Source organism: Glandiceps talaboti, chromosome 4 (assembly GCF_964340395.1).
Source record: "Glandiceps talaboti chromosome 4, keGlaTala1.1, whole genome shotgun sequence".
Lineage (NCBI taxonomy): Eukaryota > Metazoa > Hemichordata > Enteropneusta > Spengelidae > Glandiceps > Glandiceps talaboti.
This window is the reverse complement of record NC_135552.1, coordinates 21,473,351-21,496,059: the sequence shown is the minus strand read 5'-3', so window position 1 is coordinate 21,496,059 and position 22,709 is coordinate 21,473,351. Positions and strand designations below refer to the sequence as shown.

The 22,709-nt window shown below is 33.5% G+C and overlaps 1 protein-coding gene across 2 annotated transcripts in view; it reads left to right on the top strand.

Annotated features, from left to right (window-relative positions):
• The window catches only part of LOC144433910 (integrin alpha-8-like), a 124,026-nt gene that overhangs the window by 94,743 nt on the left and 6,574 nt on the right, over nt 1–22,709 (top strand). For both annotated transcript variants that reach the window (XM_078122312.1, XM_078122311.1), the window contains exons 18-25: nt 7,178–7,312; nt 11,574–11,641; nt 12,609–12,753; nt 14,361–14,447; nt 16,744–16,823; nt 19,107–19,196; nt 20,721–20,823; nt 21,816–21,974. In XM_078122312.1, coding sequence (XP_077978438.1) covers nt 7,178–7,312; nt 11,574–11,641; nt 12,609–12,753; nt 14,361–14,447; nt 16,744–16,823; nt 19,107–19,196; nt 20,721–20,823; nt 21,816–21,974 — 867 coding nt within the window. The remainder of the gene's footprint in view (nt 1–7,177; nt 7,313–11,573; nt 11,642–12,608; nt 12,754–14,360; nt 14,448–16,743; nt 16,824–19,106; nt 19,197–20,720; nt 20,824–21,815; nt 21,975–22,709) is intronic.

Sequence of the window (22,709 nt, the reverse complement as noted above, 5' to 3'; positions counted from 1 at the left end):
TTCCAAGCTGACCACTTTAAGCATTCGACCACCATGACTCCAAGGCAAAGACGTGAGATTTTTAGTCAATACATGTACACATATGTTAATAATATGTCAATAGCAAGTCAAGATTGACTTTGAACTTGTACATTCTTGTGTTCTTGTGGTACATTATCTAAACTCAGTAGTTTAATGGTGATAAAAGATAAAACCAATGGAGAATTTGATGGGTTTTGCTACAGTAGATTATGCGAGTTTTGTGTCTTACCAAATGGTAATCTTTTAGATCTAGGCAGGGTTTTCTTGGATCTAACCTTGGGAAAGGTAATTGAAGATTGCAAATGTGTTTAGGTGCCATTAAGGAAACATGGCTTTGGCCACATTAATCATCACACAGTGACATAAAGTCGATGAGTGTCGGGTGAAGGAGTGTTTTTCTATGTCTTTGTAGGACCGTTGTGATATACAAAGCAATCACTGCAGAGTAAGTTCCATCCTTGTCAGGTAATGACTTCATGTTCACTTGTGTTTCTTGACAAACTACACCTTACACCGGACTGTCATTAGTATATATACATGTCACTGTTGACTAGACCATGCAGAGCAAGAACTAGTTTATTCATTGCACATTACTTTGAATTGTCTTAGAAGGGCTTGTCCTTGGGACTTATGAAGATGAAAACACAAGAATGGGCAATACAGTTTAAGCACCGAACTTCTCTGAAATGTGTATATGTATTCTGTCAGGATCCATTATTCTCTGACAGAGGAGATTTAAAGGCCTGTATAGTATTATGAATAAAGAGCAAACAGATACTCAATATCTTTTTAAATTCAAATAAACAGATATACCAGAAATTTGCTTCATAATAGCCACATGCATATGCATACATAACATGTATATGACACACACCTGTCATTGATAGTTTTACTAATTCTTTTATCTTTAAAAGCAATACATTATGTACTCTACTTGCATGACAACAATTAGATTATGTATTTAATAATTATAGACCTTTTTTGATACATCACACTTTTGTCAACTTTATATAGTAGCTCAACAAACTTCTGAATGATTTTGAAACATCAAAGCGCTATAATAATACATGTATTAGCAAGACAGAGCAATTTCTAATCAAGAATAGTTTGCATGACACTCTAAGAAACAAAAGGATCTTGCTATTCAAGATCTCAGATTTGTATATCATCTTTCCTCAATACATAATGCAAATGCCAATCTTCGATTAAATATGATGGCATTTTTATGACAATTGAACGATATAATTACTATATAAAATACTATTTTTGTTGCAGAACACATCTTGTACTACCATAATGAGAGTGTAATATCAACTAGAATAAATGCATGATTACAGTAATTTACTTTTATTACAGTCACTGTGGTATATTTTAGGAGAAACATTAAAGTTTGTGGACTATTAAAAGATGCTATTTATTACAGATGGAGTGTAGAATTGTGTTACCTTTCTGAAAGGAATTCTGTGTCCCTGATATGATCAGCTTTAATACATCAACGTGCATTTAATGTTACTGTACAGGAATTCATGGAAAATATGAAAGTTAGTGGACCAGTCGAGCTTTAAGTTTACAAATTACCAGTTCACCGAGCTTAAGTTTATGGTTCAGTCCAGTATTAAACATAATATTACTGTATCAACAGTGTTGGCATTCTTATACAGTGTCTTAGACAAGGAATGTTATCTGGCTCATAACTTAACTTGGGCTTTGTCTACTTAAATTGATGGAATATTAAGGTGAAGCTCCAGGAAACGAAATGAGGTGACATATCATCAGATAAAAGGTCAGGGGTGAACAAGATATGTTCTCTTCAATGAAGTTGAAGATGTTTCCTTTGTGCACCTGATCAGATAAGAAGCATTTGAACTCAAGTGAGTCAAATAGCTCACAAGAGATTTGTATAGTGGCGTCAGGAGCCACCCAATTAGATGTGGTAGACTAACAATCTTATCATCGGATAAGAATGGAAGTATCAAACTGGAAAACATGCTGAAAGTTGTCTCTTGCCTTCAAGGAGATGATGCCATATGAATTCTGATGTACGTGTTTTGATGAATATGAAAACTCTGGAATAGTGAGCCAGGTCTGCAGGCTTTGTCACATCTAGATCAGATGTGCAGCTCTGTGACACATTTATGCACCAATTGTCATTATGATAAGAATAATAATAATCTTCTTTATTCCCAGAAATATATATATACATATACATATATAACAATTCTACAATATATGAAGTATTCAACTTGGGAAAGGGAGACGAAAAATAGTTGTCTTTGCAACTAGTCGAGTCCGTCCCCTTTTACAATCTTAGGGATTAGGAATTACTAATTACTGGGGCTGCTGGTCAAATTGAGTATATTGCAATATTGACAGAATAGAAAAAAATCATAAAGGATTTACAAAATACATTGTATAAATATAGGTGGACAACAACAACAACAACAACAACAACAACAACAACAACAACAACAACCAAACAAGCAAATACACAAATACAAAGAAACAACAAATGACCTACTTAAATATACAGACAAACGGTAATCAATCTCTATGAATATGAAGTATAACTAGTTTACAATGATTGGAGATAGTTTTTGAACTCTGTTTGAAAATGACTTCTGCTATTTATGTTGCGAATGTTGTAAGGGATGCTATTCCATAGTTTAGCACCTGCATACTTGACAGTGAACTGACCAGTCCTATGGTTTGCTTTTGGGATAGTAAGGTCGTTTCTGGCGCTCTGTCGTGTTGTGAAGGAGTGTTTAATGGGAGTGAAAAAACCCTGAAAGGTATCCGGTAATCTGAGGTGCAAAACGTCATGAACGAGAACGGCAAGCTGTAATTTGTGCTGTTTGAAAATGTCAAGAATATTCAACCTTTTAAATAATGGCTCCGAGTGAGCACACCAATGACTATCTGTTATGGTGCGCACTATTCTTTTTTGAATTAAAAATATTTCATTCAGGTATGTCGGACACGTGTTACCCCACACTTCGAGACAGTAGGTGATATGGGGCAGAACAAAAGCATTATACATCAGTACAAGTACGTATTCTGGAACCGTGTGACGTAACTTATAAAACACACCTGTCATTCTACTAATTTTCTTTTTCACCTCAGCTATATGCTGCTTCCAAGACAGCGTATTGTCAATGTTGACCCCAACAAAAGGCGAACTTTGAACTTCATCTAGTGAGACCCCCTTAAATTCAAGGGAACCAGTCAATACTACATTTTTTCTATGGCTTTTTAAGATTGTATATTTGGTCTTATTTGAATTGATCGTCAATTTGTTGGCATCACACCAGTTGATGACATCCTTGAAATTTTTACTTACAAGGTTTAGGTCTATAGTACATGTGTTTGTGTCTTTTTTAATAGTGTAAAATAAATTTGAGTCATCCGCATATAATCTAAAATCAAAAGCATTTGAAGACATCGGGATGTCATTTATGTATAGCAGAAATAAAGTTGGCCCAAGAATCGAGCCCTGTGGAACACCGCAATTTATATTTTGTTTACTAGATTTGACGTCGTTGATGCCAACAAATTGACTCCTGGAAGATAAATAACTTTTAAACCAAAGGAGGGGTAAGCCTCTGATACCATAAAACTCTAGTTTGGCAAGCAAAATATCGTGATTTATGGTATCAAAGGCTTTAGAGAAGTCTACAAAAATACCTAGAGTTGGATTGCCATGATCAATTTCACTCAGTAGATATTGGGATAAACTGATCAGTGAAAGTTTTGTACTATGCTTTTTTCTGAACCCGTATTGGTGTTTGTAAAGTATGTCATGTTTGTCCAGGAAATTCAGTATTTGTTCATTCACCAATTTCTCAAAAATCTTGCTAAAAATTGGTAAAATAGATATGGGTCTATAGTTCCCCATGTCTTCTGGGTTACCCTTTTTGTAAATCGGTAAAACTCTTGCTATTTTGAGGTCATCGGGAAAGATGCCTTTTGAAAATGATAAGTTAATAAGTGAACATAAGGGTTTCAATATTTCTTTTGAAGCGTCTTTTACAAGTTTAACACCAATGCCATCATGACCAGCCGCTTTCCTAGTGTCCAGTGAAGAAATTATGTCTTTGACTTCACTTCATCACCTCTAGTCACAGAATCTATGGACTTTTAGAAACAGCATCAAAAGATAATGGGGTAGGATTGTTCTTGGTTTGTGTAATATTAAATAATAAGAACATGTTTTGTTTTGGTCAAAGTGTTTTCAAGCAAGATCCTAGCTTTAGCTTTGTTCAATCAAAATTCTGAGTTAAGTGTTCTAGTATTGTGTTTTCCTTGGCAGTGTTCCATATACAAACTAGACTGTACAACTCTTTGGGAAAATAATATCTCATTTCTGCCGTAATAATTTGAAAGTTTATTTAACATATGCTCTTTTTAGCGTTACTGAGTATTACAAATTTCTTGGTAATGAACACAACTCAAATACAGTGTGTTACAAAAAGATCATTAGATCAGGTATTAAGTTTGAATTTAATCTCCTGTCCAAACTTTACATTGTCATGTGGTCCAAATGTCCTTTTAGTTTGAACAGTTATAGAAAAAAAGTGATTAACTAGAGTGGTGTCCTTTAAAGTGTTTGCCTTAAACCCTGCAAAGCACTCAAATACACCTTCCTGTACATTTCTATGAATGTAACAATGTCCATCACAGACATGAAACCAAAAATATGAAGCCCCTTAATAAGAAATCGCCATTTACTATTTCCTTCTCAGTTATACTCTCTATTAGAAAATCAATTTCATGATGAATATCAAGCTATCATTTAGTATATTTGATACCTCTGAAACATCCATGTGAGGTATCATCTTCGACAATATAGGAAGTAATTACTATGAGTAGGCCATTAGGCCAATTTATCAACTCTGGTTGTCCCATCGAGGCAATTCCAAATACATTTACAAAATTGAAAATCAGTTTGATAAGAAACCAGTAATTTGGTCTGGTTCGCCATTGAAAATGAAATTCTTGTCTTCAGACATTGCTCACTTTGATTACTCCTTTAATTTGCAATTTTATTGCAAGGAGTATAGATATGTGCCTGTTAGAGTCTTGTTTGCCATCATAAATGAAACATGTATATCTTAACTCAGACATTCCTCATTTTCACCACCCCTGTAGTTTGCAATACATATGTACATGTAAATGCTCAAGGTAAGAATTGTGGATATGTGTCTGTTAGAGTCTGGTTTGTCATTATAAATGAAACGAGTACATCTTAACTCAGACATTCCTCATTTTCACCACCCCTGTAATTTGCAATACAGAGGTACATGTAAATGCTCAAGGTAAGAATTGTGGATATGTGCCTGTTAGAGTCTCGTTTGCCATTATGTGTTTCTAAACTCAGACATTGGTCAAAGAGATCACCTCTTTTATAATGTACAATATATGCTTTGAAAGGAGGTTGGGTGTATGTGCAAGTTAGAGGCACATGTTTATATATGACTGTACATGTCTGCATTTGTAATCAAGTCTGAGTGTTCAAAAATATGTTAACTGTATACATGTATGTATACAATCTAAATGTATAAATACAAGAATTTGTAGTGTACATGTATTTTGATTAAATTAACATGTACAATGCTCAGATTTATCCATAAAACATTGGTACATCCAGAACAACATGGATTAGGCTTCTAATTTAGTGATTGAAATCCTATATCATTCTTTGTGGCTATCATTTATAGTTTTCTTGAAAACAAAAAGATATGTGATGTAAATATAGGTCTAAATGTACTTTGTAATATAGTGTACAGTGACACAATTGTGGAAACTGATTCTTTATATAGACATAGTGCAAAGCCATGTACATGTACGTTACCATGAAAACACAAATAAGCTAAAAAATGATCCTGCCCAACAGCCATGTCTTTTACTGAAACTCAGACAATTTGCTCATTTTCACCATCCCTGCAATTTGCAATTCATGTAATTGCTCAAGATAAGGATAGTGGACATGTGCCTGTTAGATTCTGGTTTACCATTGTAAATGAAATGTATGTTTAAACACAGACATTGTTCATTTGTTTAAAGCTTGTATAAAGGATTGTGGATATGTGTTCCGAAGTAATGAAAAGTACCAGTCAACACTGTAGTCTGTAGTAGTGAAGTGCACAATATTGTTGTTATGTAATTATTACGATATCCTAATTATATACATCCATATGACAATTTAAACATGTTTCTACATGTACATACTACATGTAGTAGTTTAAAATAGCCATACCAGTATCTTTATGCTACATACATGCATTTTTGTAATGATGTCAGTACTACAATAGTGAGACCCTGTGGCAGTCATTCATAATATTTCAACGATCTTATATCAAGATTATTATCTGCATTTGTGGATTTCCATTTTAAACTGTTTACATTAATTATCAATACAGACTCATTCTGACAGACTTCTATTATAGTGCTGTACAACATAGAAGTTTCATTGGGATTTTAGCATTTACTGTTTTGACTATCAGCACCAAATTGTAGACTACCTTGCTTTGGTTTTGAACAAAAGCTTTTCATTTTTCTGTAATTCTTGTAGAAGAGACATTTAACTTGAGTATTGTACTGCAGTTTTCACACTTTTAATTCCAGTATTGTACAATGTAAATGCAATCATTTTCATTAGGAGATCAGGTTTACATGAACATCAGTGTAGGCAAATGCCTACTATAATGAAAATAAAAAAATTGTAAATTTGTCAGCCTTTATGCTAACTAGTTTCAATGAAATTGTATCATCTACTGGACAGATAGACAGACAGGCTGAGGCAGTTTACTTTGAACCAATATATGGTTCAATTTGTGTTAAACTTAGTTAGAGAATGTTTCCAAGCAACCTCACTTGCACTTGTTACATAATAGCACAAAAAAGGGACTGTAATACTTTCACTTTTTGTATAGTATGAAATTAATCACAGGCTGTTTTTCCCAAGTTGTAGGTTTTTTGTACAACTAAATACCCCCCTGGTAGAAAGAGGATTAACTTGTAGCTGCATACTGAATGCCATACACTACAAAACTACTGTATTTTAGGAGTATAACTGCATGTTGAAAATCAATAACTGATTTTACATGATATATATCAATCAGTAATTGATCAGAGTATCATTCCGATTTGTTTTTTGTAGGGAGATGTACAAGACAAATATTCACCCATTGCAATCGACATAAGTGCCAAATTACTTGAGGATTCAAGAAGAGTTGCAGCTGGTGAACTTTCCCCTATATTGAATGCATACATTTCACCTGTAGTCAGAAAACAGGTAAGGTTGATGTGTATAATTGACTTCACTTCCCATGCTGGCTTTGATGGTTTTTCAGATGCAGCCTAATATTAAAAGGAGATAGTTATTCTTTTTCCAATATCAAATTTCCAATGTCAATTGCAAAACATAATCAGGATTGGACTGCCAGTTTAATTGCAGTGTTCTTTACAAGCAAACCTCAAAGTTGATGGCAGTATATATTTACTGCCAGCTTCTAATAGTAGTACATGTGGTGGTCAGTGCAATATAACCAGGCTTTGACTGGCACTTTATTTAGATTGTACTTTATTGACAGTGCTTATTCACAGCTAAACGTCAATTTTAGTAGTACATATGGTGGTAAGTGTATGGTTCAAGGATATGTTTAATTTACTGGAGTAGAGAAAATTACATATGGAGCCTGGAAGAATCATAGGAGATGAATGCATCTTGTAAACATGTGTAAATGAAATCTTTTGAGCCACTCATAATTTAGTGATATGACAAATATAAAGCAGAGGGATGAAAAGCAGACTGTCTGACACATTTTGATATCAGATTTTCATTAGGTATGTAAAATCTGATTTCCCCAGTTGTTTGACTGTTTTTCCAAATAAAATTACAGTACAATAAATATGTACATGGGGAAACTATTATGGATTGCCAAGTTTTATGTGATTTCCCCATTTTGTTATTGGGTCCCCAACTTTAGAAGAAAAAAAAAGAACCTGATCATTTTTATCTGATAGGCAGTTCTCGTTGTCGTTGACTTTAAGAGGACACATTTTCTCTTTCTATGCCTATCATGGTCTATTCTTAAAGAAAATTAATAGATAGGAAAATAAAAAAATTAAAGAGTATGCTATGTGTAGAGACATCATTCCTGTCTAGTCAATAAGTGGATTATATCTTCTCATTTCCATGTCTACGTCGAAGACATGTTATTAATAACAATTTATTTTCTTGCAACAACCATTTAAATCTCGTCACCCTGCCCACATTCCCTGCTGATTTACGGTCGTTTTAAGAATACACAGGCCATAATAACTATGATGGGAGAAAACACACGTACATGAACCCCGAGTAGGTAAAATGTCAATTGACAGATTGGATTCAGGGAAAGAAAAATTGGAAACAGCATGAAGCATGTTAACCATCTATGATCAAATGATATATTTTCAATTATTAGGATTCCTCAAGCCCTAAATCCATGCCATTTGTCAGATTAGAAGACAAAAAACTGGCAAATGAGATATTGCGACAAGAATATTACAGCTTCAGAAAGCATCATCTTGTGTAAGAATTTTATGATATGAGTCACAGTCATAAATTCTCATTTTAAGATATATCTTAAGATACATTATAAGAGAAAGATTACAACCTTTAGTAACAGATATTTGTCTTGTAGATGTACCAGGATGATGCATTATTCCTTTATGCGTTTATTATACTTAATATACTAGCAGACTGGGACAAAGAATTGCAATGCATTAAATTTCACAGTATAAGATCCGTAAGAGATATATCTTAGGCTCAGAGAAAATCCTTTCATTTGCACTTCTTAAAGCTGAATACAAGGGTTGAATATATTACATTTTGTGACAATCTTAACAAAGGTGATCCACAGGCAGAATTTGGTTGTATGCCTAACAAATGTGGATGTTTGGTTCATTCAATATGTTCTTATAGAATATAAAGTACAGCAAGTCCACATATGGCAACAATGGTCCCTTAATAAAATCTGGACATTTTAACAGTACACAGACAGTCTTTAACAAGGGCTAAAAGAGCTAAATATATTACTCAAGAATTGTTAACAATGGGTATATCAGGTTTGCTGGGAAAAAAACCTTCAATTCCCATTTCTCAAATTAAAGTCTCTATACTGATCTCTCTCAGATATTGAAGCAGTATATGATTTCTAATGGTTTCCTCGGAGAGTTCGAGTTTCCATAATGAGATCACGATGATATTTCCATTGTATTCCACAATGGTTGAGTCAAAAATCCTTTGAAAATATATATATACTTAGACAGAAAGTATCATTCAAGTTTGCAGATGTTAACAAATGCAGAATCTCGAAGTAGAGAAATCACTAATAAATGAATACCTCAGATGTGTGATTTATATTTATTCATTCAATATTTCCTTTGATAAGAAAAATGGCATTAAAATATACATGGCAGTGCAATATCTATTTTGAATAGGTATCAAGTGAAAGGCCCATTCAATTTCAACAGTTTTATGTTAAAAAACCAATGACAAAAAATTTCATTAAAATATCCACGACACAATTTCTATTTATATAGGTATACTGTGAAAGACCCATTCAATTTGAAGAGCTGTCAATATAAAAGTGAATGCCTTATGCCTTGTTCTATGCTTTTAGTGTGGTTGTCTTGTGGAAATCAGATAAGCAAGCATAAGCAATGTGTATGACGTAATCAGTCAATACAATTTGTAGTTTAGGCCAGTTCCTTGGAATGACTCCGACAGTTAACAATGAAGAAATATGATGATTTTTTGATTAATACTGTGGGTGTCAGAAGACAACTGTATTTTAACTTAGTATCAATTACATCTTAGGACAGATTAGTTTACAGAAGAGACTTTATAACCACAGAATTGTGATTTGTGAGGCTCCTTCTATCACCTGGACAGGACTGGATGACAAGCAAGCAATTCTTCAAATCCAATCCACTGTAACGATAATATTAATTTGTGATATAGCTTCATATACTGTGACCTGACTCTTGAGTAAAAGGATTTTTAGGCAAATGTTACTTTGTTATGTACAAACTGTGCATGTGTATGTATTTGTGTATGTATAGTATTTGACAGTAAGGTAGACTGCACTTCAAGGACAAACTTCCCTGAAAATCTAAGGCCTTCAAATCTCTCCAAACTTTGCCATATGAAAACTTGTTCTCAGTGCATTTGAACTAAATTGAATAGTTTTAAGTTTTCTTGAACAAAGTCACAACACAAATTTACAGAATTTATCTCCAAGGTTCATTATACATAATCTTTTATCATATAAATACACACACCTTTATCGAAAACGATTATGCCTATTGGCCAGTAATTTTTCATTGTATGAATCAGAGCAAATCATTTTCGTTCTTAAGTACATCTAGGTTGCTAGTTAACTACCTCTCACTAAAGCTTTCATGAAACTTCATTGCCTGTTTATTAACTGTTACCAAACCAGTTCTTCAAATTGTTAAGAATAATTTCTTCTGCATGTTAATAATATGTACATTCATTTCACAATTTTTACTCTCCCACAGTTGAATTCAGTAGGATGGTAATATCAATATTCACACACAATGCTTTTCTTGAGAGAGTGAATGTTCATGATGCATGTAGACTCTGGGCTCATAGTTTCTGATGAAAATTTCTACTCACAGAGTAAAAAAAGATTTCCCAGAAGCAAATCCTAAATGCAATTCATGTTTTTGTTTGCTAAAATGTTACTTAAAATTAAAATGAAGGTATTTGAAATGACTTTAATTGTTAATAATGATGAAATATAGTGAATTTTTATTAAAACTCAAGATGTCAGTCATTACATGTTATTGGTAACTGAAGTAAATTAAATTTCCAGGCTGAATTAATCATGTTTACTTGCTTTTACCGTAGTTTTCTTATTTATAAAAATGAGCCTAATTATGAAAACTGGAACATTATAAAGTATTTTGATTAATATGTTTTGGATGAAATAACCATTGCAATGATTTAGAAAAGGCGGAAAACATCTCAGTATGTACATACGTTATACATTACCCATGGAAAAGACTGAAAACATCTCAGCATGTCTACATCACCCATGGAAAGTTTAGGCTATTTAATTCTCGAAGAATGAAAAGATTACATCTGTGCATTTATTCACCCTTTGAGGAATACAGAAATCCATTTCACGTCTTGAATAGTTGTCTTGGAGGTATGACGTTATTGATTTAGAGAATGTTGGTGCAGCTAATATGTTTCTGATGAAATCAACTATTAAAGTCTAGCAAGGAAGGCAGTGAATGTGCACATAAATCAGTAATAAAATCAAACTACCTTCAAGCATAAAGAAACTCATTTTCATCCACTGTGCTATAAACTCAGTCCCGTTCTAATCTTGATCATGTAGCCGTACTATAAAAAGAAAGCTTTCTTTAGCATTTTTTTTTACAGTTATATTGCTTTTTTGTTTGCATAACCAACTTTTATGATTCATTTGCTAAGCTTCCCTATGTTTTTATTGAATCTCTTTTCTCCAATTTTTTTTCAGATACACATATTAAACAACTGTACGGATGATGATGTCTGTATTCCAGATCTGTGGTTACGAGCTGAGATGTAAGTTTTTTCCATTACAAAAATTGCTATAGTATACTAGTATAACAAGTTCAATAGCCTTTTTATACATTGCTGCAGGCTATTTGTTCTATTCTAATTTCAATAATGTTCAAGATGGAAATTACAGAGGAAGTAGTATACAGCAATTTTCATGCTGTGACTATGATTCAGCAATTACTCTTTTGACCTCTGACCTTTAATACAATTTGGCTTTTAAATTTTATGGAGCAGCATAATTTAGAAGAGTATTTTTGGAGCCCGCACCATACTATGATTAAAGCAAAAATTGGGACTAAAATTTTAATCGAGAAAAAACGGTTGTTAATCAGGCTTTAATGGAGAAAAGTGATCCTGAATAAAAGAATGACCTGTAATTTCGTGGCTTCACTGATAATATAGTATTTATGTGGGATCCTGGGATTGAATCATGGGCCTTTAAAGGTTTACAATATTTGGATTGTTGGCTCAAAATTAGCAATAATCCAAGGTACACACATGTAGAGTACCAAACATCAATACAGAATTACAGCCACAACAGCTCGCTTGACTAGTATAAGCATAACTGTTTGGTTGTCTTGCTATGTTATATTTTACACATCTTAGTGTATAAATAAGAAAAGGGTAACTAAACCTACAGCACCATAAGATACAGTCAGAGAACACTTCATCATAGCCATCTGCTCTGAAGTGACATCCATAACGTCAGTTTGGTCAACCTGAACAGCTGCCAAAAGAGTCTGACAATGCCTGAATTGTAACAGTAGGTCATATGTCTAGACCTGCACTATCCAAGGAAAGAGTCTTATATATTCCTGATGACAAATTTCCTGAAAAGATAAACCTTCATGTGGACTTATGAAAAACAGTGTCATTGACATCAATATTAATACTGTAGCATTGCCTTCAACCAGAGATCATTTCATTTTAAGTTCTAAGGGTTTACTTTCTTTTCTGTATCTCTTGACAGGCCCAATAACATATATATTGGAAGTTCTGAAACTACTACATTGGAAGTACTTGTAGTTAACCAAGGTGACGATGCTTTTGAAGCAGAGGTTTTTATTTGGTTACCCAATGGTTTTGATTTCATCAGAGTTGAACAAGGAAACTCGGTAATTATAATACCTTCATTTAAAGTTTCACTTCTCCATGATGTCTGAGATGTTAGGTACAAATGACTGAAATTCGTTTCGTGGAATTTAGTGATAGCAACAATGCAACAAACAAATAACTAAGATTTCATCAGTCTGATATTAAAACAAGGTTATTTGGTAATCATCACATCTTCATTCAAAGTTTCACTTTATAGCAATGTTTGATATGATGTGATAAGGTTTGAATTCGTTTTGCAAAATTCAGTGATACCAATGAACCACTATGATGATGATATAAAGATCACTGCCACAGTTGTGAACAATCACCATACACTGTGGAATAAATCTGTGTACACTTTTTGAAAAGCCTAAAGGCGTGATATAAAAATGTTATAAACAAGAGCAAAGTTTAGTAGAATGAAAAATATTCTAAAACACGTTCTATATTACATGATTTGCAAAATCTAATTTTAAAACTAACACACTAACTTTTGGAGTCCTCATTAAATTAGGATTTCAAAAGAAAGGTTGAGATTTTTTCAACTCAAGACAGACATTTCATAGAATCATACATAAGGGCAACACAGAACATGACTGATAGATGTTTCATCATCTTTCTAATACCTGACGTGTGCATGGACAGCAATAAAATGAAAACATTAGAGTTTAGAATCGTGCCTCAGGTCAAATATTGTCTGTCTCTCTCCTTGAATAAAGCATAAGCAGCATAGTAATCTGTTGTGAGCGTTCTTTAATGTAATTTGTTCATCTCATCATGACCTATCAAGATTTACTAGGATCAGCCTCAGGACAATTCATGTTTTCTATCAAAGCTCAAACAACAAATTCAATTTGATCTCTGCCCATCTGTCTATCATCACACAGGAAACACGAATCTAGAAGTGCTCCTTTGTCAATGTAACCTTGTTACATACCTATTATTTCCACATAACTTCACTCATGTCAAGAAAGCTAAAGCTATAGTTTACTTTGAATTGCTTGGCACATCAGGAAAGGTACTGTGAGGGTGGTTGGGGATATGATATTATACAGTCTATTTATAGTCTAAATTCAAATATTCAACTTCTCAAGATAAAACATGCATTGACTTCATGTTCTGAGATTTAGGTAAATTTGAAGTGAATCTCAACTATCTGATATGTCTGATCTCCATACAATAGTATCAGTGTCTTAAGCATTTAATACCAAAACAAATGTGTATGGGTTCCATCATAGCAGAAGACGTGCATTGGGCAAATCTAAATGTATGTATACCTTATCACAGGTACATGCATACACTCGTACATAAAATACCAGTTTAAGACCAAAGTGTATAACTATAAAGTTGTATATTCAGTATTCCCGTTCTGTAGAATAATGTATACGCATGACTCCTAATATATTAAACTAAACATGTTTATAATCACAGAATGGTTGCTTGTCGATGAACTTTGAAGTTTTCACATCATTAGGTCAAGTATTACCTGTAAAGTAATAACGACTGGACACACTCGTGCATGCTGAAAGGGGTTAAGCATGTGATTTGCTTGTTCTTGTTGAAATACACCTAGTATGAAGTACACACAGTGACTGGAGAGTAATTTGTTGTTGTTCTCTTGTAACAGGAATACGCAGTTGGATGTGTAGATGTTGCCGATGCAGTGAATGTGGTAAAATGTGACTGTGGCAATCCACTCAAGTCAAACAGTAGGGTGAGTTTCAAATAAGTAGTCTTCACTATGTAAATTACGTAAATATATCTTGTGTTTCTCCTGTTCATATACTGGATATGTGGTACTCTTTGGTAACAGAGTTGTCTTGAGGGCAGCAACTAAAAACTAGCACAAAATACTTTGACCTGTAGAACTGATATACTAATATATAGCATACACTTATCAACACTAGAGTGACCTTTGGAGAATAAGGAGGTGACATTCCAATAAAGAGAATCTACCCCATCAGTGATTTATTTACTCACATTATTAGATTTTACATCACGGCAACAAAAGCAGTAGTGGGTTGGGAACAAATATTAACACTCTAATGACATATGGTAATGACAGGTGTCAGGATCAGTCCCCATCACTCAACTTATACCATACAATTCTATTAATCAACAGAATTCTTTTGATATGTAAAGGGTATACATATGTCAAATGAAATATGCTACTGCACCTCAATATTCCTGTTTTTGCATAAATGCAATTATCGTAAATGTATAGAGGTGTATTGTCAATGTCAACCCTTATAATCGCATTGCAAAGTAAGATCAGAGTTGTTTAGAGTGTGCAGTATGTGTTGATTAAAGATTTAAAGTTCAAGGGAAGTACTTCTGATAAGTTTGTGATCATGTGCATATCACCATAAATAATCATTTCATCAGGTGGAGTGAACCTGTCAGACAATCTAAGAAGTGGGGCAGTATACATGTTTTGTGTGAAGAAACATTTCTGTATATGCTTAACCATCAGGGCCTTTCTTATGCTCTATGAAGTAACCTTTTTTGTATGTTTGTAGAGTTGAGCTTAGTATTTGAGTTGATCCATTGAAGATGCAAGGTGACTTGGAAATGAAACAAATAGGAATTTCATACATATAGCTTTACAGAGATGTATTCGGCATATCTAATGAGGACCATTTGAAATGCAAATTAAAGGGAGTCCCATTGTTTGATGATCTTCAAAAATACGGGCTGTCTGTTGTTTCAAATATATAATGTGGGGGCCATCAGATAGGCAAAGTTAATTATGGAAAATGTTTTCTGTTCAACATGGAACCATATCATTAGTGCACATGTATATATGGATCAGATATAAACATCTGCACTGATGATGTCAGGGTTAACCACACTGTTCATCACAACTCATAGACATCAAGCTACCAGATGAAAACCTATCTACCGACTGCAGTATCTGCAATAGTTTTTTAAGAACATTGACAGCTGCCTTCCTCATTCAAATTCAAATTCCCTCCTGCGTTATATATTATATATTAAAGTTTAATATACTTTGCATCCCCATAAGCAAAAGGTACAGTTAATTCACTACTTGAAAGTTTTTATGTAATGCTGCATGGATCTGATGTGGACAGGAATATCATGCCATATTTAGCAGCTGTATAAGAAATAGCAAACAGGCCTGAATTCTTCTTAGGACATGTACATGATATGGGTAAAGATTTTGTTATGGGCAGGGTGTACGATCAGAGTCCTGGCTCACAGCATTGAAATAATTGGACTAAGTATAACTGTTTGATATGAAGCTATTGTACTTCAAAACTTAGACTTTTATATTGTAGATAGAAGAAGGATGTCCAGACAATGAATTAGCCCAGTCAAGGTTGAAAACCTAGGGGAGTTAAATAATTGAAACAATACTGTCTGTCTGCAGTAAAAAGTGAACAATCCCTAGTTACAATTGTGAAATCAATTCTTGGTGACATGTTATCTGCTTGAATGGAGAAATAGCTTGAAGACATTTAAAGGTCTCATTTAACAGGCTATGGCCTATGGCCAGGTCTGGAAGCAATCTTAGATGGTGAATCACTCTAGGGTATATGTTATCAGTAGGTGTCAAAGTCTAGACAATGATGCAATGATCACAGTACCTACATATTGTACACACTGTGTTCTCCTTGCATATTAATTTCTTTGTCATGGCCAGAGACAAAGGTATTTCGGAACACACTTGAGTCTTGATCAAGCATGTATGTTCTCCATGCATAGTAATTTCTTTGTCATGGCCATAGACAAAGGTATTTCAAAGCACACTTGAGTCTTGATCAGACATACAAGATGATGACTACCATGTCCGCTTTAGGAATAACTTTAGCATTTGTACATCAAGCAAGCAGGTGGAAGCTCGATCATTAAAGTGAGAGACTCAACAGTGTCTGATTTAATGTCTGTTTTGAAGACATCTCTTTTGTTATATTTTTTTTAGTGCATGCCTAGATATAAAGAACACTTCGATTGACTGGACATGTTTTTGCCTTATCTGTTACTTTCAGGTCAACTTTGGACTGCGGCTTTCTGCAAGTGTAATAGACACCAGTGCCACATCAGTAGAAATTGCCCTAGTTGCCAACAGGTAATATCCATTTGATAGATCACCGTCCTTATCTTTTAGCACATTCTGGTGATGATGGCTCATCAATACGTCCAATAAAACTCAAGCTGCTCTGCTTGTCACTCGATAATTGCAGTATTTCCAAATGTATGGTTGGCCAAGTGAAAGTTAAAGAAAAGCCAATGAATACTACAGAGGATTTACAGAGTCCCACAGGACCGAACACAGTATTAATCTCTGCTTGATTTTGTCAATACCTCCTGCATGACCCTTTAAATTATACTTATTTATTGTACACCTATGGAAGTCCATTATTTCATCAAATCTCACACCATGGTTATGTTTATGGTTAATAAGAAAGCCAAATTGAATCTTGAAATCTCCCCGCAGGACACCTTGAAGAGTGCATAATTTGCAAGCCCAGACTTACTGTCACCAGTTCTAAATAGCACACATATGTTATCTTTCCAGTTTAACTTAATACAACTGGTGCCAGGCATTGTTAGCCAATCATAACGATTTCCTCTTTAATTGTAAATCCCTTATACAAATAGGCAATGCATCCACCCCTATCAACTCTGTTTGTTCAAGATTAATAACTCTATTATTTACCTTGCCTCAAGTCAATGAAATATTAATATAAAGGAAATCTGGGATTTGCCTTTCAATGCAAAGATTTATCAATACACAATTTGTCTTTTAGACTAAAGATTTTAGTCAGAAAACAGCTGTATATATTTGTATGCATTTTCACCAAAAGAATCCAGATGTTGAAATTTAGCTTTGCAGTCATTGAAATTTTAATGTTAATAGCACTTCCTGTTTTATTGTGTTGAAAACCTTGATACAAATGTAGATTTCTACTTACCACTATTAAATTTAAAAGCATCAGACTATTAGAAGTGAGATTTAAATAATGTTATGTAATTTTTTCTCTGTCAAAGTTGGTTAGTCCCATGAATACTAATTGAACCATTTCTGAAGAGTATAGATTAATCAAAATAATCAAACACGATGAAAATAACATCAAAATCAAAGTGAGATATAATACCTAAAACTACTCTAATCTAAATATTGTGACATCCTTTATTTACACGTAGAATCTACAATGTGATGTTGTCTCTTGAAGTAACATTCTGAAAGAAAAAATCCTGCTATTCAATAATTCTGTAAATCTCAGTAGAAATATCCAAGACTTGTTTTCAGTGGAATTCTTGGAAATAATTTCATAATTTACAGTATGCAGATTTCAACAATATGAGTAGACATGCATAGCATATTTCAAATTGATATGACTATATTGGACTGAATTCCCAATAGTATGAATATAATAACAGCTTGCCATTGTTAATTACTTCCTCCATGTGGATAATTACATTTTGTTATATAAGTATACAGTCAAGTAATAAAATTATTCTTTGTACAGTTACGTTTATTCCTATTTCTGTGAAAATGTTTTAACTGTTTCTCATTGGAATGTCACATATCTAAGAAATTGACCCCTCTAGTAATAATGCGGCTGGGTTTTTTTTGTGTGTTTTTTTTTAAATATTGGAAGTATGATATGTTGAATGTCTACCTGTATTGTGAAAGAAGTACGAGGCACAATGATATATTATTAATTAAAAGTATGATGGTTTGAATTCAAACAATATCAAAGTTTATTTTGTAACAAATTTGATCTAGAATGGCAGTTTGATATTAAATAAAACAGTGATAGCAATGAATACATAAAAATGTCTACATGATTATATTGTCATTGAAACTCTGCAAAATGATAAAGCTTTAATTAAAAATGTGATATTAAACTTTTTTTTTCAATTCCAACTGCAACAGAGTTTATCTAGTCACAAATGTAATTTTGATGGAACTTTATTATGAATTTACAGGTACATTTAGGTTTCTGTTACTGTTGAAGGAAAAGGACACTCTCGTAAAGACATTATCATTTAATAAACAGTAAACAGTGTTCATAAACACCCTGAATATCGTAACGATTTTAAAAGGGAAAACAAAATGAAATACTGTCACATAAATAAAGGTAGAGCTAGCAATGTGGGTTTTAAAATGAATTAAAAATTAGGACCATGGAAGTTTACACAGGTGATAAAAAGTTGAAATACTAAGAAAAAAAGTTTATGTTAAGCTTCCTCAATCAGTGTTTCTTAAAGTGTAATATTTCAATGCAAAACAATTCTGAGTGAGGAATTCCAATTTGTGCTTTTTCAGTTTGCACCCATAAAAAGATATAACAAACATATTGTTTCATCTAATGTAATAATGTGTCCTTTATATTTATTTCAGTTCAAATCCCGAACTCAATGCTACAAAGATTAATAATAATGTTACCCTGCACATACCATTCAAAGTGAAAACATCTATTCTATTTTCAGGGTAAGTATATTATTCTTGATAGTATTATAGAATTATTCTAGGTTTAAGAATGCATGTGAAATGGTATGTTTGCAGATTGTAAGTTTTCATCATATTGGATGGGTTAGATGAAATAATGAGTCAGATATTTGTGGTACAGCTGGCCAGTACAACAGTGTACTTCTCATAAAATGAAAGCGTGTTTTAAATAAGGAGGTATTTAGGAGAATAAAAAAAATGCATTTATTTTTCTAGCTGTGGCTGTGAAATGCTTTTGTTTGCTCATTTGCTTGCTATGTCTGTCGGTACAGGTCATAGCAATGGAATTTAATACAGACAGATTTTTTATGATCTTTGAGTCAGACTGTTTTTAACGCAAGACATGATTTCCAAACAGCAACATCTTTTCTGTGCCATCAGGTGTTCACAATCTAAAGTGTAACGCTATAAATTGGATTTGAACTGCCCACTTCTGTGAATGTAATTTGCTTATCACATATCTAAAAGCTGTATAAACTGTTCCAGTAGTGTACAGCTGTTTTATCTGTGCACCACAACCTTCAAAGGGACATAGGTGTTTTAATTCTCTAGATTTGTAGATGAACTGCTTGGCTTGTATCAAAATGTAATTGAGAATAGGCAAAAAGGTTGCATATCTAGGGAAACAGAAACTTGATGCTGTAGTTATGTATGAAGGAAAGATATCAAAACAGTAACGAATGAGCAAAATGTCAAGGCCAACCATTTTATTTCAAACCCAGGAAGGAAAAACATTACTTGCATCCTCCAATTTGAGTATGTCCTTTAAAACACATTCATTCAAAAATGCGAAAGCTGGAAATTATTTAAGTGTGGAATATAGCTTATAAATCTATCCTTTCAGTCTTACTCTATACCTTTTTGTAGAAATCACAGTTGTTAATGGGTATCTTAAAATAAATAGTAACTGGTTTCCATGACATTAATAACAGTACTTTTGAAATGTGCAATGATTAATCTTCCTTAGCTGCTTTCTACACTGCAGGAGTAGTTCTCTTGTGTATTTACCCGACAGGATGTTGGCTTCCATCGCATGTCTTCATCATTTCTACCTTGTCACCATGCCAACAATATCAAAAGTTTTCTAAAAACAAGGCATTGTGTGTGGGCCAATTCTATAATTGACAAATATTTGAAAGGATGTTGTCTAACAATGCCTGTCTTCGTCATCATTTTCAGCATGTTACCATGGCTTCATGTCCAATTTTCGAAAAGTCTGTGTGTGGGCCAATTCTGTTATTTGCAAATATTTGAAAGGATGTTATCTTCCAATGTCTGCTTTCATCATCAATCTTTACCTTGTTACCATAGCTTCATCCCAAAATTTCTAAAAGACAGTGTGTGGACCAATTCTGGTATTTGTAAATATTTGAAAGGATGCTGTCATGCAACCCCATCTGCATTCATCAGTTTTTTATTGATACCAGGGCCACTCACCTATCCCAAGCTTTCAAGTGTCACTATATGTTTGGTGTAGCGTTTAATGTATTATGTCATTTATTTCAGAGTATCAATACCAGAACAAGTCAAATTCAAACCAAGGTCAACACCAGACTTTATAATTTCCCAGGAAGATGATATAGGTCCCGAAATCATTCAACTTTATGAGGTAATCATGGATTGTTATTTGTCAAACTTGCATGTTCTTATAATTAAAAGAGAGAGTAATACCAATAACAGCATATCATCTTTTGTTGCCATTACATGTATCAGTTTCTTGAAAATTCAACTCTGTGAAATATTTTGTGAAATAATCTAACTTAACCATTAATTAAGCATGCCAAGTGATACTTGAGAGGGTAGTTGACTTGGGCTTCAAAATGCCTTGGTCTGAGCAACTACATAAGCTTAGAATCATGGGTAAATTCAAGGCATAATTTGACACGAATTACATTGCATTGGTTTATTTTATTCCTTTCTTCATGTACAGTAATATAGTTTGTGCTCTAAATTCACACAAAACATCTGAATTTGTTCTGTAGTGGACAGTTTCCCACCTTAAAGGTTACTTGAGAACCCAAGTCTACTCTAGCTTGCATTAATGTGAAACGTATAAAAGCACATTTAGTTATGTGATACTTCATGTGCTATAGAAAAACAAGACACGCCACATGAAAGGTTCTCAAGATTAATGCTGTCTCATCTACTTTACCTGTATCTGTCACAGCAGCTCACATCAAACTATCTAAAATTTCCCAAAATAGTTCCAAGTATCCATGTGATATCCTGAAAAGAGCTTATCCGTTTCCTCAATTAATAGATTTTTGATGTGAGTCATCTATAAAGGTGAAGGTTGTATTGCCATACTGGTTAACTTCAATCTTGATGCCATGAACGCAGTCATGTCCATTGAGACTGGACTTGATTTGTAATTCTTCTTTCATAGGGCTCAAATTTATATCTGTATTACAGGCTCATTTATAAAAGACCAGAAACAGAAACATACCCACTCCCCACTTAATTTTGATTGTCTAGTGTGGAACTGTTTAGTATAATCAATAATAGCAATAGAATTTATTTATTGTCTTGTTTAATACCCATCACTGCATCAGGCATTAATGTGAGGTGGTTACAGACATTTTCTAATACTTCTCATCACAGCTTCGGAATCTTGGTCCCAGTGCCATTGATGGAGCGGTAATTCAAATCTTCTGGCCAGCGTACACATTTAGAGATGATTACCTATTGTATTTGTTAGATGTCAAATTACAGGGTGGTTTACCATGCATAACAGATGGACTAAACCCTGCAGGAATAAAGGTGTGTGATACATTATACATCATTAAACAGTTTCTGCATATTCTAGTATTTTAGGTTTTTCTCAGTCTCATTCCCAATCTCTGTTATCCTGCCCAGTAAGAGACCCTGATTGATCTTTAGGTGCATGGATAGGACACTTTATGCAATACTTCGTGTGTCATGCTGTTTTTTAAAACTGAGCAGCAGTATTTTTATACTTTGTGAAAAATAAAGATTGTGATAATGCCAGAAACTTTCAAAGTGATAAATAGTTCAATCTATGCATGAAAGTAGATTCTATTATCTGTCCTCATATAGAAAATAAATCATAGATAGTTATATACATTTGAAAATTGTAAGCAATAGAGGTCGTTTGATACCCAGAGTCATTTGATTTCAAAATGTTAGAGTCTCGTATATCAAAAAAGAAATAATGTTTCTGCAGGTAATGATGTGATAAAGCATTCAATCATTCTTATAATAGCTGAAAGATGATATATTCATTATAGTCATGTGAAGCATGTACATTTGTACATGTTCTCCTGCAGCTCTTAAGCTTTGCAGAAAAAGTTCTATATTTAGACATTAATATGTTACCATGGTTTTCTGTGTGTCATGTATCCAATTCATGGATCGTTTTCTCCACTCTGCTGTGTAGTTCAAGTAAGAATATAAATGGCACATCATTATCTTGTAAATATTGAAGTTTCCCATCTAGGATTTCAACTCTCTATGTTTTGTTAACGTAATCACAAT